The 13,746-nt window shown below is 50.9% G+C and overlaps 4 protein-coding genes across 4 annotated transcripts; 1 reads left to right on the top strand and 3 right to left on the bottom strand.

Annotated features, from left to right (window-relative positions):
- Positions 1-902: 902 nt before the first annotated feature.
- Positions 903-2,499, bottom strand: B0T26DRAFT_432216 (uncharacterized protein). Its single transcript, XM_060434973.1, has 4 exons — positions 2,255-2,499; positions 1,942-2,188; positions 1,715-1,871; positions 903-1,666 (listed from the first exon to the last, which is right to left on the bottom strand). The coding sequence occupies exons 1-4, from the start codon at positions 2,336-2,338 to the stop codon at positions 1,165-1,167; spliced, it is 990 nt and encodes a 329-aa protein (XP_060293399.1). The 5' UTR covers positions 2,339-2,499; the 3' UTR covers positions 903-1,164.
- A 3,299-nt stretch (positions 2,500-5,798) lies between these two features.
- On the bottom strand, positions 5,799-8,812 carry B0T26DRAFT_755212 (P-loop containing nucleoside triphosphate hydrolase protein; the record flags this gene model as incomplete). Its single annotated transcript, XM_060445929.1, has 3 exons — positions 5,799-7,209; positions 7,266-8,562; positions 8,623-8,812. 3 exons carry the CDS (start codon positions 8,810-8,812, stop codon positions 5,799-5,801), a joined length of 2,898 nt encoding a protein of 965 aa, XP_060293398.1.
- Positions 8,813-10,122: 1,310 nt separating this feature from the next.
- B0T26DRAFT_654435 (nucleotide-diphospho-sugar transferase) lies at positions 10,123-11,619 on the top strand (the record flags this gene model as incomplete). Its single annotated transcript, XM_060438545.1, has 3 exons — positions 10,123-10,191; positions 10,257-10,313; positions 10,396-11,619. The coding sequence occupies 3 exons, from the start codon at positions 10,123-10,125 to the stop codon at positions 11,617-11,619; spliced, it is 1,350 nt and encodes a 449-aa protein (XP_060293397.1).
- A 1,248-nt stretch (positions 11,620-12,867) lies between these two features.
- B0T26DRAFT_679416 (uncharacterized protein) lies at positions 12,868-13,209 on the bottom strand (the record flags this gene model as incomplete). Its single annotated transcript, XM_060440356.1, has 1 exon — positions 12,868-13,209. One exon carries the CDS (start codon positions 13,207-13,209, stop codon positions 12,868-12,870), a length of 342 nt encoding a protein of 113 aa, XP_060293396.1.
- Between the last annotated feature and the right edge of the window lie 537 nt (positions 13,210-13,746).

Here is a 13,746-nt window from a genome sequence, read left to right as displayed (position 1 = left end):
TTGTCGTGTTCTCCATCCAGCCCCTGATGATAAATCTCGACAGTAATTCGTGCAGTCTTCGAATTCGGCCAATACGAAACCAAGTCAACACAAGCTAAATATGGAATGGCTGTCAATGCCTCTCTCAAATTTGTGAGTTTTTTAATATTGCTGCATTTGCGTTAAAATAGTCTCGTCGGTCGAGATGTGAAATACTCAGGGGCTGTTAACTGCCCCTTTTCATGGACGAGATCCACATTTCACCATCAAAGCACTGTGCATGACACTAATTGCCATGTCAACACTTCCTGCCTACGTACCAGTCTAGAACCTACCACCACAGACTCTTGTCTTATAATTCAAGCAAGATGGACCAAACCTCCTTTCAGCCGTCATGACAAACAACCCACTCTTTTCCGTGCCAGCAAACTAGGAACAACTGTATGCCGTGCAGTTGGCACCTAACAAAGCCGCGAGTCCAGACAGCAATCGGGATATCGAACCTCCAGTATACGACATTCACCCAGCCACCGCTAAACCTTATAGCGGGCACTAAACTGACTGCCTTTCCCTCCACAAACAAGCTAATTGGGCGAAAGCAGACAGTGCCTCGTAGAAACGCCGAGCTCAGAAAGCGCAATCTGTGGTTAGTAATGCCATGAACAGGGTTGACTAACCGCCCTCGCGAGACCAAGATTCTTCAGTCACCCTCGCCCATCTCCGAGGCAGTGATGTCAAAGAGCATTGAGGCTCGTCGACTTAGCTGCTTGGGCGACACGCGCTGCGAATCTGCAGCCAAGTTCGCATCTCGAAGATTTTGGGGAAAGGGCATGGTTTCGTCGGCATCTGAACCTGATTGGCCTCCGTCGCTGGTAAGAATATTTCCGAATAGCGTTTCTTGAGATCCCCCTTGCATTCGGTTCGAGACTTGCGGAACAGATGCTAGCGAGTGATATTCACCTTTAGCTAGCGTTTCAGCGATCACGAATCCGTCCAGCATTTGATCGACGGCAAGCAACTCGTCAGATTGCCTTAACGAAGACTTCGATCGCTTAGCCCTCATAGAGTCGCTAATGCTGTTGCTGTCTCTGGGTCTTTTATGGGCTCCAGAGATGTATTTCTGGCTTTCGCGTCGGTCTTCCTGTATTGCGGTCATACGCAACGCGACATTCTCGTGTGGTAGAATTAGTGACTTGAATGGTAAGCCGGGAGGGAGCCTGAGCGAAGTCCTACAAGAGGGGGCTTTGGCTTTCTCTTTGGAGCAAGGCTCCTTTTCTGTCCTTTTCCCTTCTTGCTATCCTTGTTGTCTGTCTTTACATCTTTCTGTACATCTTCAGTAGTCCTCTCACTTTGCTTGTTTCCTTTCTTCTTAGATGTTTTGGTTGACGGCTTGGGTTGCGAGGGCTGCGTCGCCGGGTGCTTTTTGTGTCGAGCTGTTTGGTCTCGGGTCGAGCGCTCCTTGGATCGTCCAGCCTGTGTCGTCTTGTATTTCGGTGTAATTTCTTGCTTCCCTTTTGTCTCAGTCTCTACAATTGGATCTAGTTCCAATGGTTCTTCATATGGATCGAGCTCAGTTGGCTCGTCATATGGATCCTGTTCCATTGGCTGTGTCTCTGGCACGGTTGACGCCTCGACATCTGGCTGCTGTTGCGGTTCAATAGCGTCACTTTCAACAAGTGGTGCCACCCTATGAGATGTCAGCCGAAGATTTGAGAAGTTATGGCGAGGTACATACTCCAGCTCGGCGATTTTCTCGTGACAGAATCCTCCCTGGTGTTGCAATCGAAGGTTGGACTCGTTAAACTGTGCCCGATTGAACTTCCAAACTCCAATCAGGGGCTCATCTGTGCTTTTGGTTGCATCAAAGGCCAGATTAAAGTAGACCGGCGATACTTAGATGTGTTGTCAGAAACAGACCGCGACACAAGGCAACGATTGGTGAGATTTAGAGGAGAAATTTACCTCTCAATCGAGGCAGGCGGCTAAGATAGTCACCCAATTTGCACAACTCGAGGTTGCTGGTAGATACGTGCTGCTTGTCGGTTGCTGCCCTCCAGATGCCGATGCTGCATTTTCCATCCTTTTTATACTGGAACACCATGGTGTAGTACTCAACCAAGTAATCTTCGCTCCAAGTCTTTGAGCGCATACAATTTATTCGGAACCGGAGTAGTCCTTCTCTCTCGATCATTGGAAAAATGTCTCGCGTCTATTCCCGGCGGCGCCTGTTAGTAGCATATCGTTAGGAGAATGGCGAAACCTAACAGTCACGTACCAAAATGCCCATCAGTCGGCTCAAGTCGTAGTCTCCGGTATTGCGCAAGAAGACGGTGCTTTCCTGGTCTCTCAGAAGCTCCATGTCGTGGAATGCGATTGGCGAACCAGAGTCAACGATTTCTCCGAAGGGTGTCGAGAGAAGCTGGTCCAGCGGTAGGACTCGAAAATGGCTCGGCGGGAAACCGTATCTATACCGAAGTCAAAGTCTGAGGCAGGCGCATGTGAGCGATTTGTTGCGCCTACCTGGCATACAAAACTTGGCTCAACTTCGACGCAAAGATTAGCAGAGACAGGAGAGGGGGAGGATGCTAGGGCGCACATTTAAGACTTACCACTGTGCCGACCACTGTCTTGCACAGCTCAACATCGCGCTTGGGTATGTCGCCTGATTTTGAGAGAGCTGTTAAGCCCTTGGGCGCCATTCTGGAAGCCGACGAAGCTATCGGCTGGGAGTCGCTTACGAAAGTATCGTACACCGTTGAAGGTCAAATGGAACGAGCACGAGCACCTTTGAGTAGTTCCAGAGGAGAGTGCGGCTTTGAATAGGCAGGTGTGGGAAGGCAGGTGGGGAAATAAAACAGTCGAGGTACAGTTAACTAGTACGTAAGGTCACGTGCCCCTCATTACAATCTGGCCCGCTATCTAAATCTACGTAATTCTTGGGTTGTGGGGTTGGTAATAATAAAGATTGAACAAAGGGCAAGCTATTTATCGCACGATAACACAGTCAAATTGGAATGCCACTCAAGGCGTATGAGTGTAACGAATGTGTAGGCCGTGGCTACGGCCATTGCATTGTAGGTTTCGTAGGCCAATAAGAGTCTGGCTCTTATTTGCCAGGTGCCAAGCAGCGTCTTGGCACTAGGCACTTTCTTATTAGCTGCATCCCCCCATACCCCAGGACTGGCCCGGGGCACCCCGTCCCTGCAGTCCGCCCAGTATGAACCAGGAGGTTCGTCACACGATGCCCCGCCTCTAAGGTTGGCGTCCCGATAACCTCGCCTTTCTTCTCTGCAGCCCAGTGCCTATGTAAGGAAAGAGCCCCAACCCACAACAAGATCAACTACACGCGTACCGAGCGGGCCAAGACCTCACTCCTTTGTCATGACCTCTCGCCCGCCCTGCCCTGCATTCTGTCATGTATATAAGCAGTGGCCCTCGCCCCTTCCTTTGCGAGGGCCAGGTTGAAGTCTCTTACCAATACCAGTCATTGCTCGCTCTCTTCATTACCTTCAATGTGACCACCTTGATCAGGCGTACCTGCCTTCACTTACAGTGGTTTACCGCTTTATTATACGGCGGGGCCGTTTAGCGGGGTTAGTGCAGTATAGCGTGCAGCTCCAGGCCCTAGCGTACTTAGCCGTGATGCTTACGATCGCTTTCTCAATTTCCGCCGATCGTAGAGCCTCACGGTTAGTAAGATCGGTTCTTTTGCTCTTCTAGTAGATACCTCTCTACTCCCTCGAAAGGTCGTAGATATTTATCTTCTAAGCAATAGTACGAGAGATTCTCGCGTACGAATCGCACCTCCCTCGAAAGTTCAGTGCGAGTCGCGTGTGAGAGAAGGCAGGTACGCCGGATCAAGGTGGTCACAGTGAAGGTAACAAGAAGTGCAAGCAATGACTGGTATTGGGGTAAGACTTCAACCTGGCCCTCGCAAAGGAAGGGGGCGAGGGCCACTGTTTATATACATGCTCAGGGGCTCAGTCCTGCGTGTGCTTGTGAAAGCTTGTGGGGTTGTGGCGCCGTAGTGCGGCTTGGTGGCTTATGCCAACGGGCAGTGGCCTGGCCAGTTGGTGCTCTTTCCTTACATTGTCGTGCGGGGTAAACACAGTCAAATTGGAATGCCACTCAAAGTATATGAGTGCAATGAATGTGAATTGCTTGCTTGAGTAGCCAAGCAAGCTCTGTCTAAGACCGTGGCTACGTGAATGGATTGAAAGGATTCCTCACTACATATAGGAGGTTATTCGCTACGAGGGGAGGAACGAATAGAAGGAGGGCCGGCCAGGTTGGCTGAAGAGCCGTGAGGTTAATCGTATGGTGGAGGTTATTGTTGGAGGAAGAAGGTATGGAGGGTTCGGAATTAGAATCTGTAGATTCGGCTCTGTGGCAACTATTAGAGGTGTATTCGGAAGGCGAAGAATTAGAGAGAGAGGTTGTGCGGCAGGACGAAGCCGAAGAGCAGTTGCCAGCGCCAGAGCCGTTGCTAGAGCCGCTGCCAGAGCCGGCGCTACTGCGGCGATCAAACAGAAGAAGGACGTAGATAGTTATCTTAATTAATAATTGGCTGCGTCCAAGATGGGTAGAAATAGCTGTATTTTAGCGTTGAGTTCGTTGTTAGAATTGGTGGTGGGGTGGAAATGACAAAGGTGCTGTATTTTGAGTAGGTTTTAGTGAGGAAGCCCTGAAGCGGCTTGATTGCCAAGAAGGCGGCGACAAAAGACTTGTAGTAGCGGCTTCCGTACACCTTTGGCCATCAAGCGCGAAAGCATTCTACGGAAATGGATTTTGAAGTAAAGGAATACATAGGACTGGAGGAATGGAAGAGATGATTGAGGGAGTTGTGAGGTCTGATGTATTTAATAAATGACTAAACCTTTGGGAGAAGTATTTTTTTGGCGTCTTAATATCATCGCTTTTCCCGTCAACTTGCTGCTGTCTTGTGAATGCGAAAATTGCAGTCAATTCATAGTCACTGCCAAGAGAGAGCGATCATTTTCAGGACATTTAATTTTGACGTCTCGACATTGGATTATCGGAAGCTCAAAGTTTAAGACGTCTCCATCGTGTCAAAGCTAAACGCCGACCTTGGGGCTTTGGGGGATATCGATGGCAACCCGGAACTTGTCTGTCGCGAGTAATAGGAAATGCGGAAATACTTGCGTGTTAAACAGATGAACTTCATCTCATAGTTGACAGTCTAGTTAAACGAGCGCACCCCATCCCAATGATGTTTCTCGCCGTGCCGCGAACAGAACTGTGCAGTGCCCACGAAGTACCTCTGCAAGGGAAGTTGCCAGCTCAGAGACATCTAATGAAGAATATCGCCAAACGCAACCCTAGAAAAAGGTGTCACTAGACACGCCCTCCACAAATTACTATCCCCCAGACAAATGGAACCCCCAAAGTGGTTGTTCTAGACACTGTTCCCCAAAAGGAACCGTTGCCGTAAACGCCGTCCAATAAAGGGGGAAGACCAACCCCATTTGCGCACCTTATTCTTTTCCTCTTGGTTAGGCTGACCATATTCACCCCAACGCCTGAAAAAATTACCTAGACATGACAACTGACAACCCCAGCCAACAGAGAACAATTTCCAGATCCTGGCACAAGGAGATTCTTCGTCCAACAAATCCGAGGATGGTAACATCGGCCTAAAATCTTCCACAACTTGGAATTTCCAAGCCAAGAGAACGCATCCTGCCATACCGTAAGACACAGCAAGGTCCCTAGATGACAACAGCAAAAGAAAGGAAGAGAACACAAAAACAAAGTAGAACCAAGGGCGGGACGTCACTACCAGCCCCTTTAGATAGTGCCTAAGCTTCTCCGTACTGGGTGGCCGAGTAGGTGCTGCCGTTCGATGCCGCATCGCGCGAGTGCTGAACACGTATTCCGGAATGATGGTTCTGGGTAGACTCACCAAGCCCAGCAGAAGAGCCCTCTTTGCTCTCCAGATTGACTATAATCTCCATGGCTTCCTCTAAACGCTTCCGCTCGTTCTGGAAGTCGAGGCGTTTTCCGGCGATTTCTGGACCCTCGCTCATGAGCCGCTCGAGAATGCCCGAATTCGCATTGCGCCCGCCCAGCTCAAGTTTTTCGTACAAGTAGTTGTCAATTACAGAGGCGATATTTGGCAGTAGTCCCGACATGACGCGGATTGAGACGTTGTCAATGAATCGATGCGCGGCGGTCAGGTAGTAGCCACGCACGTACGCGGCGACGGTCAGCTCCTGGTCGAATTCATCGGGGCCGATGGTCTTCAGGTCTCTCTGCATTTTGACGGCCTCTTGTGCAAGCTCCTCATCGGTAAGGCCATCCATCTTAGGGATGGGCCCAGCCTTCTCGCCATGATGCGCAGCTATGCGGTGGTAATATCGGTGTCGGGTGAGAATCTTCTTCTCCATGGCCTTGTGTTGGCTGAGGACGACGTCATCCTTGGTGAAGATACGCCGTGTCTCTAGGCTGTAAATCTCAAACAATCCTCGCCGAAGGTCGGTTTTACAATCTTCGATAAAAGCCTTAATGTGCTTGACCGACTCCTGATACACTAATCGGTTCTTCAAGTGAAAAAACGCATCTTCCAAGATTCTCGTGATTTCGGTGTTGATAAAGCCAACCGTATTCTCAATGAACCAATCCAGAAGAACATCCCACGATTTCGCAGCCTCCGTATAGAGAGGCTGATACACGCTGGGTGATACCAGACCAGGTTGGCCCGGGATAGCGCTCCTCTTAATCATGTCTCGAATATCACACAGCGACTTGGCAGCTGAGCTACCGAGACCGGGCGAAGAGTGATAAATGTTACGACGAGGACCGGCGGAGTTGTCGGGATATTCCGATTTCGCGATGGCGCCATTTTCTTGACGCTGCCGTTTTGCAGTTGGGGTTTGATCGTTGATGGGGCGCTTCCGACGGGCTGGCAAGGATTCTGGGCTATCAAGGTCGATAGGTGACGTTGCGCTTCCAGCAGGCTTTCGAGGTGGCTCCTGTACCTTGAACCTCGGCTTCCTGTTCAGAATTTCGGCTTTGAATGGCTCCACAAAACGGCTGTCCCACAGGTTCAAAAACTCTTGTTGCAAGACCAGATCCTTTACCTTCAGACTGAAACCCGAGAGACTTCTCATTATCTCTAGCTCAGGATTCGGCGGCGAGTCCGGGTACTCTTTCAACTGCTGGTCGATATCATACAAGCGGTTGTTGACTTTTGCCTTGACCTCTGGCAGCCTATCTATTGTCAGTGGGTTGTAAATGGGAATGGGAACGGGGAGGGGGGGACTGACACTTTGGAGAACTCTTCTCCAAGCTTCAAGGAGAGAAAAGCCTTGAGCTTCTCAACACCGCATCGGTCCTTGAACTGCTCAAAAACTCCTGGCCACTGGCCCGCATTGTCTGCCGTTCGGTTGAAGAAGGCTTCCTCGAGCTTGGTTTGCTCCTCAAGTTCGGTTCCCTGCCTTGATGTAATAAAGTAGCCAAACCCCGTTTTATGTGCTTGTCCTTTTAACATCGACATCCAACTGGCAGAGGCTTCAGTCGGTAGCAAATCCGCCTTGGTCATAACTCCAATGCAACGCTCTTCTGCCTTCATTTCGCGGATGAGGTTAAACGCAAACGAGTTCTCGGCATCCTGATTCATGGGTGCCGCCCAGAGGATCATGGCGTTAGGGCGCGATATGTACTCGCAAGCCAAGTTTTGGACGACACGCTCTAGGAACTTGTCTTCAGGCCTCTTGGCCGAAAGAAATACCCCCGGCAAATCGTAAAAGTTTAGATCAGCCAGCTCAGGGCCTCTGACTTCAAGAGCAACCGTATTGGGAGAAAACTGGGCTTCCGAATTGAGCTCCTTCTCTCGAACTCGCTCAAGAGTTTGGTCGCGAAGCATATCCGAGGTCTCACCCTTGAGCTTTGGGATGAACATCTGGTGAGGATCGCTGGGGTTTAAGATGGCGACTTGAGCACAACGTAAGATCGTCTCTATATCGTCAGAGTCAAACCGATCCGTGATAGACTTGAACTCATATCGCTCAGCATGGACAGGTTCTAGTAGAACCCAAGGAGGAAATTTGTCGGCCTTTGTGACATCCTGAGTTGTGATAAGATGGCCACGCGGGACGAAGTCGTAGTCCCTTTTGAGAAACACTCGACAGGACCAGGCGTCTGCTCGTGAGATTCGTATATGGATGGGGCAGCGAGTGCAAGTCCCAGTGCTCCGCGGGAGACTAAGACCAGCGATTGCAGACATCAGACTAGATTTTCCGGAAGATTGGTCGCCGACCAGGACCAACTCTGGCAGGCTTGCGACATGCTGGATACCACGAGCTTGGAGCTCGCCAAGCGCATCGTTTATGTCCTTCAACTTCTTTCCGAAGTCCTTGAGGGCCCGATTGGGCCCAACAAACGACACTTGTGTGGTTGAGATGGCTTGGGAAGCTGACATTTGGTCTTCATCGGGATGTGCCTTAGTTGGCTTGCCTCGAACCTCCATTAAAATGGGATCATCGTCCATATCCTCACTGAGATCCTCGTCAATAGAGGCGTCTCCAGCGGCGGAAATAGGTGGCCGTCTGGTGGTTACGCTCGCTGTGGAATAATGATTAGCCAGTAACTCCATATGGGCCGGAGGGAGAAATTTGAACTTACGCGCATTAGAACGCGCTCCGCGAATCGGGTCAGATACAGTGAACGGCTTCGTTGCCTGCTCAGATGGAGTTGTCGCGGTTCCTTCGGAGCCACGGTAAATTGCCGCTGGGATGGCGATTGGCTTGGAAGCTTTTGCTGCTTCCCGACGATTGCGACCCGGCTCAGACTTTATACTCCTGTGGTTGGCCATCTTCGTTCATCTGGAAGATTGTCAGTGTTGCAACGGAAGGGCGGGGAAAGAAGTGGGAGTGTGAAAGAAATGGCGGGTGCGAGAAGGTGATCGAACTCACGTGCTTGTTCTCACGAGGAAAGAGCAGAGTGTACAAAATGACATCCACCACAATCTGAAAGGGAAAACGCATGCCCCAAGGATCGTACAGGTGGGAGGCTTTTTTGGTGTACAATGTCCTGCGTGATGTTTGAAGGAAGGAACAAATGCCTTTCGGAACGGTGCAGGCCAAAGGGAAAATATGGAGAACCCTAAGGGGAGTGATGGGATTCGGGAGAAGTGAGGAATCTGACGAACTAGTGTACCAAAGGTTGGTAAGGTGAAGGTGGGTGGTCTGCGTTGAAAGGAAAAAGGTGGAAGGCGGAAGGTGGAAGGGTGAAGGTGGAAGGGTGAGAGGTGGAAGGGTGAGAGGTGGAAGGAAGGAGCGGCAGAAGAATATGCTGACTCTGCTCATTGGCACTGTGAAATGCGTGTGAAGTGAAGCTCAAGAAGGGCTCGTGTGAGTGATGGTCATTGTTAGGAACCCACGCACAAGTGTGCGCTGTAACTAACATATCCTATCTTGGACTGGAGAAGCATTGGTGCATCAACGGAACAGCGCGGGGCTGGGCGAAAGCGGGGCATTTTTGCCAGGTTCCTTTGCCGAGACGCGAACTGGGCTTCACGTCATGGCACTGGATTTCTGCGGGAAAGCTGTGAATATCTGTGAATCGGTTTCCCACTTACCTGTCTCACCCACATCCTATGTAATCCAACGAAATGTGACTATCCTCCTCCGTCCCCGTCCCCGCTTCTCCCATTCCGTATTTGCTCCAAGGTCATTTCAAGAGGGCGGAGTAACTAGGGACTAATGGATAACTGAGAAAATATAATCAAAAGATCAATCGGATTTTATAGATTAAAGCAGGCTAATATACGAATCCGTATATAGAAGTACTTCACTCCTAGAATAAGGCTTTAGCTTTGGACTGGTACTAAGGAGAGGTCGTGATAACTCGACGGCAATGGGATGGACGTTTGGGAAACATGGCGGGGTACAACTAACCCCAATTGGCAAAGCGTGGTTGGATGATCTACGCACGGACCAAGAACAACTGGCCAAACCCGGCCAGAGTTTGGCTCACATGGGGCCAAGCCAGATTTCAGGGGACCCAAGGACCAAAAAAGAGGATCTCGGGCGATATCTGGCTTGTGTCCTCGACCCTAGCTGCCATTGCCGCCACTGATTCCGTGGAATAGCATTCCGCCTGCAAGTCTTCAAGATACCCATTATGTCGCTTCAAATTCCGTACCGCGAGAAAGCGAACGGCGCCACTGGCGCCACCAAGGCCGTCATTCTTGTGAGTCGGTCGGTATTGGTAGAGGGAGGGTTGGGTTCGCGGGCACTTGCTAATACAAGGTCAAGGTTGGAGGCTCTTCGCGCGGCACCCGCTTCAGGCCGCTCTCTCTCGATGTCCCTAAGGTATGGCACCGCTCGAAACCGAGTTTTCTTTTGCCATTGAGCAATTTGCGCATACCCATAGCTAACGTGGTCGAATTCGCAGCCACTTTTCGACGTCGCTGGCCACCCCATCATCTGGCACTGCCTGACCGCCATCGACAAGGTCCCCTCAATCAGCGAAGTCTACCTGATCGGCTACTACGAAGAGTCTGTCTTTCGCGATTTCATCAAGGACTCCGCAACCGAGTTTCCCAATCTGTCGATCAAATACCTCCGCGAATACCAAGCCCTGGGCACGGCCGGTGGCTTGTACCACTTCCGCGATGCGATCCTCAAGGGCCGCCCCGAGCACATCTTCGTCTTGAACTCGGACGTGTGCTGCAGCTTCCCACTCAACGAGATGCTCAAGCTGTCCCAAGAAAAGGATGCAGAGGCTGTTATTCTGGGGACACGGGTCAGTGAAGACGCCGCCTCGAATTTCGGCTGCATTGTCTCCGACACCCACACCCGCCGGGTGCTGCACTACGTCGAGAAACCAGAGAGCCACATCTCCAATCTGATCAACTGCGGTGTCTACCTTTTCAGCACCGAGGCCATCTTCCCTTCGATTCGTAGCGCCATCAAGCGCCGCACCGACCGGCCCTCTCGCCTCGTCTCGTATCCCTCCTCCGACAACCTCGAGAGCTCCTTCATGATCGACGATGAGGACGACGAGAGCCGCAAAAACGAAGTGATTCGCCTCGAGCAAGACATTCTCAGCGACATGGCCGACAACAAGCAGTTCTTCGTGTACGAAACCCAGGACTTTTGGCGTCAGATAAAGACGGCCGGCTCCGCGATCCCGGCCAATGCGCTGTATCTCCAGCAGGCATGGCAGAACGGCTCAGACGAGCTGGCCACGCCGTTGCCAAACATCCTTCCTCCTGTGTACATCCACCCAACCGCAAATGTGCACCCCACGGCCAAGCTCGGGCCCAACGTCTCGATTGGTCCTCGCGTCACGGTTGGCGCTGGTGCCCGTGTCAAGGAGTCTATCGTGCTGGAAGACTCTGAGATCAAGCATGACGCCTGCGTGCTGTATTCAATTATTGGTTGGAACAGCAGGGTTGGTGCCTGGGCTCGCGTGGAAGGCACCCCGACGCCGGTGACCAGCCACACGACAAGCATCATCAAGAATGGTGTCAAGGTGCAAGCCATCACCATTCTAGGCAAGGAGTGCGCAGTGGGCGATGAAGTTCGTGTGCAGAACTGCATATGCCTGCCATTTAAAGAGTTGAAGAGGGTAAGCCATCCCATTTACGCATCTCGCTTCTGTGTGTACCGCTAACCTGTTGTTCTTGTAGGATGTTGCGAACGAGGTCATCATGTGAGCAGATGATAGGCAAGGACGGAGATATACCAAAAGCTAGGCTTTATTACAGGAGATTCGTGGGAATTCGCATCTTCTTCTGCATCGCACTGCTGGGGCACGGTGCCGAATGCCAAAAAGCGTATCTAATAGATAGGCAGAGGAGCTCAGTTTCTCGGCCGACTTACAATTAACTTTGGATCTGGAGCGACGTCCATAAATGGTTCTCAGCTTCGTGGCAGACGTGTTTTATTGCGGCCAGGATACCCCTGCTCAACGTAGAGTTGTGATGTTTGTCAGACATTGCTCCGGTTCTCGATGTTTAAATGCTCAGAAGGAAACACGGCGAATCGATGCACTGAGTGATTTCGCAGCCCTTACGGGTAGGATAGAAAACTACTTCTGACGGACTGGTCTACATCGCCCAGGGGACTTTTGGACATCTTTTTGGTGTGCCTCCAGAGCCGCCTCGGGGGGAAATTCCATGGAATACCCGAAGACTTTGACAACCATACCCCCGTTGATGGCAGGGTGTACTTTCGCTAGAGCACCAACTCCTCGACACAGATCAACTTTGCGAGTGTGGTCTGGTGTGCCTTGGCGTGGGCTTAGTGTTCCTTCGTTGGCAGTATTGTGTCCATAAATCCAAAGGGTTACTTTGACTGGGTTTAAGGCGATTGTTAGATCAAAACCTTGAGGGTAGTGGTTTTGCATAATAATCGACTAGATACCCAGGTGAACTGTTTATTATTGCAGTGTGAGAATAATATCATTATATTTTCTATCTTCTCTACCTTCAGCTGTAACGCTGATCAGACTTTAGTGTTGAGTCCTCATACCTTGGCCCGAAATCCCCGGTATCGGGAGAGTGAAAAATACCATGAATAAAGTGGCGACGCAACGAATAATGCCCTGGATATGATTATAAAACTGAGTAGGGGCTGTACCAAATACGAGCGAACAACCGTACCGAACTTCCTCAGCTCAAGCTTAGGGGGCGAGGGCTACAAGCCTGGCTTAAAACCTGAAATTCCTAACATTGGATCTAATATATCAAATACTAGTCCACTGCTCGCCATCCGTTTAGCTGCTATTAGTGGCCCACGTGGTCCTTTATTACCCTAAACCCATACTTCAAACTGAAAACCCACGGCCAGCGCCCTCCCACTGCCCCGAGAGGGAAGTTCCTTCGACGAGCGCGGTTTCGTAATTGCCATCCAGCATGCCCTACGGCGTGAGAAGCTTGCGGAAGTACACGAGAACGAGGGCGTGGATCGCAGCGGTGGAGCTGTAGACTATGACGGAGCCGAGGGCGGCAGTGGCAACCCATGACTGCTTGTGCGCGACCACGGAGAGGATGGCCATGAAGTAGTAGACGTACCGCGCCGTCGGCCCGTAGCCGCCGCTGATTGGGTACGAGCACTGCACGACCTGTGAGCGGAAGAAGGTGTTGTTGCCGGTGGTTTCGGTGCCGATTATCCAGCAGTGTGCGTCCAGGAGGAGGTTGCTCGGGACGATGTTCAGTTTGGGCGGATGGAGGGATGCAAAGAACGGGTTAAGGGGTTCCATGTTGGACTAAACAGCAATCAATCGTCAGATTTTGGTATGGTGCTTCGAGCCTGAGAGTCCGATCCAGCAGAAAGATAGTAGTTTGATGTTGCTCCGAAGAGAAGAGAGACCATGCGGGATTTAGGGCTTTGTTTTCCGCTGCAATGCGATTGTAATTGTATTGGCCGAACATGAAACCAGTGGCTTGGGCAAGTCTGTGCAACTGCCCCTGCTTTTCGCAGGAGGCTTGTTTTTTACCTACCTACATTACGCTTGTGACGGCAGACACAATGAACGCCAAAGTGCCCAAACATTTACAAAGCCAAATAGTTAGCATATTGATCAATCCTAGACTTCGTCGCAGATATCTACCAGAGGCTAGCTATAAACTTAATGTTGCTAATCATGGCGTCCATCAGCCCCACGAAACTATAACGTACCCGATGTGATTCCTCGTCTCACTAATTACGATCAAAATCCATTAAACACACATTCAACTCACCCTGCTCGAGCACGCCATGCCGGGCAAGAGTTTCACCAGCTCAAATATTCGGTAGC

This window comes from Lasiosphaeria miniovina (assembly GCF_030549165.1).
Source record: "Lasiosphaeria miniovina strain SMH2392-1A chromosome Unknown B0T26scaffold_6, whole genome shotgun sequence".
NCBI lineage: Eukaryota > Fungi > Ascomycota > Sordariomycetes > Sordariales > Lasiosphaeriaceae > Lasiosphaeria > Lasiosphaeria miniovina.
The sequence above is the reverse complement of the archived record's forward strand: the minus strand, read 5'-3'. Positions and strand labels throughout refer to the sequence as shown.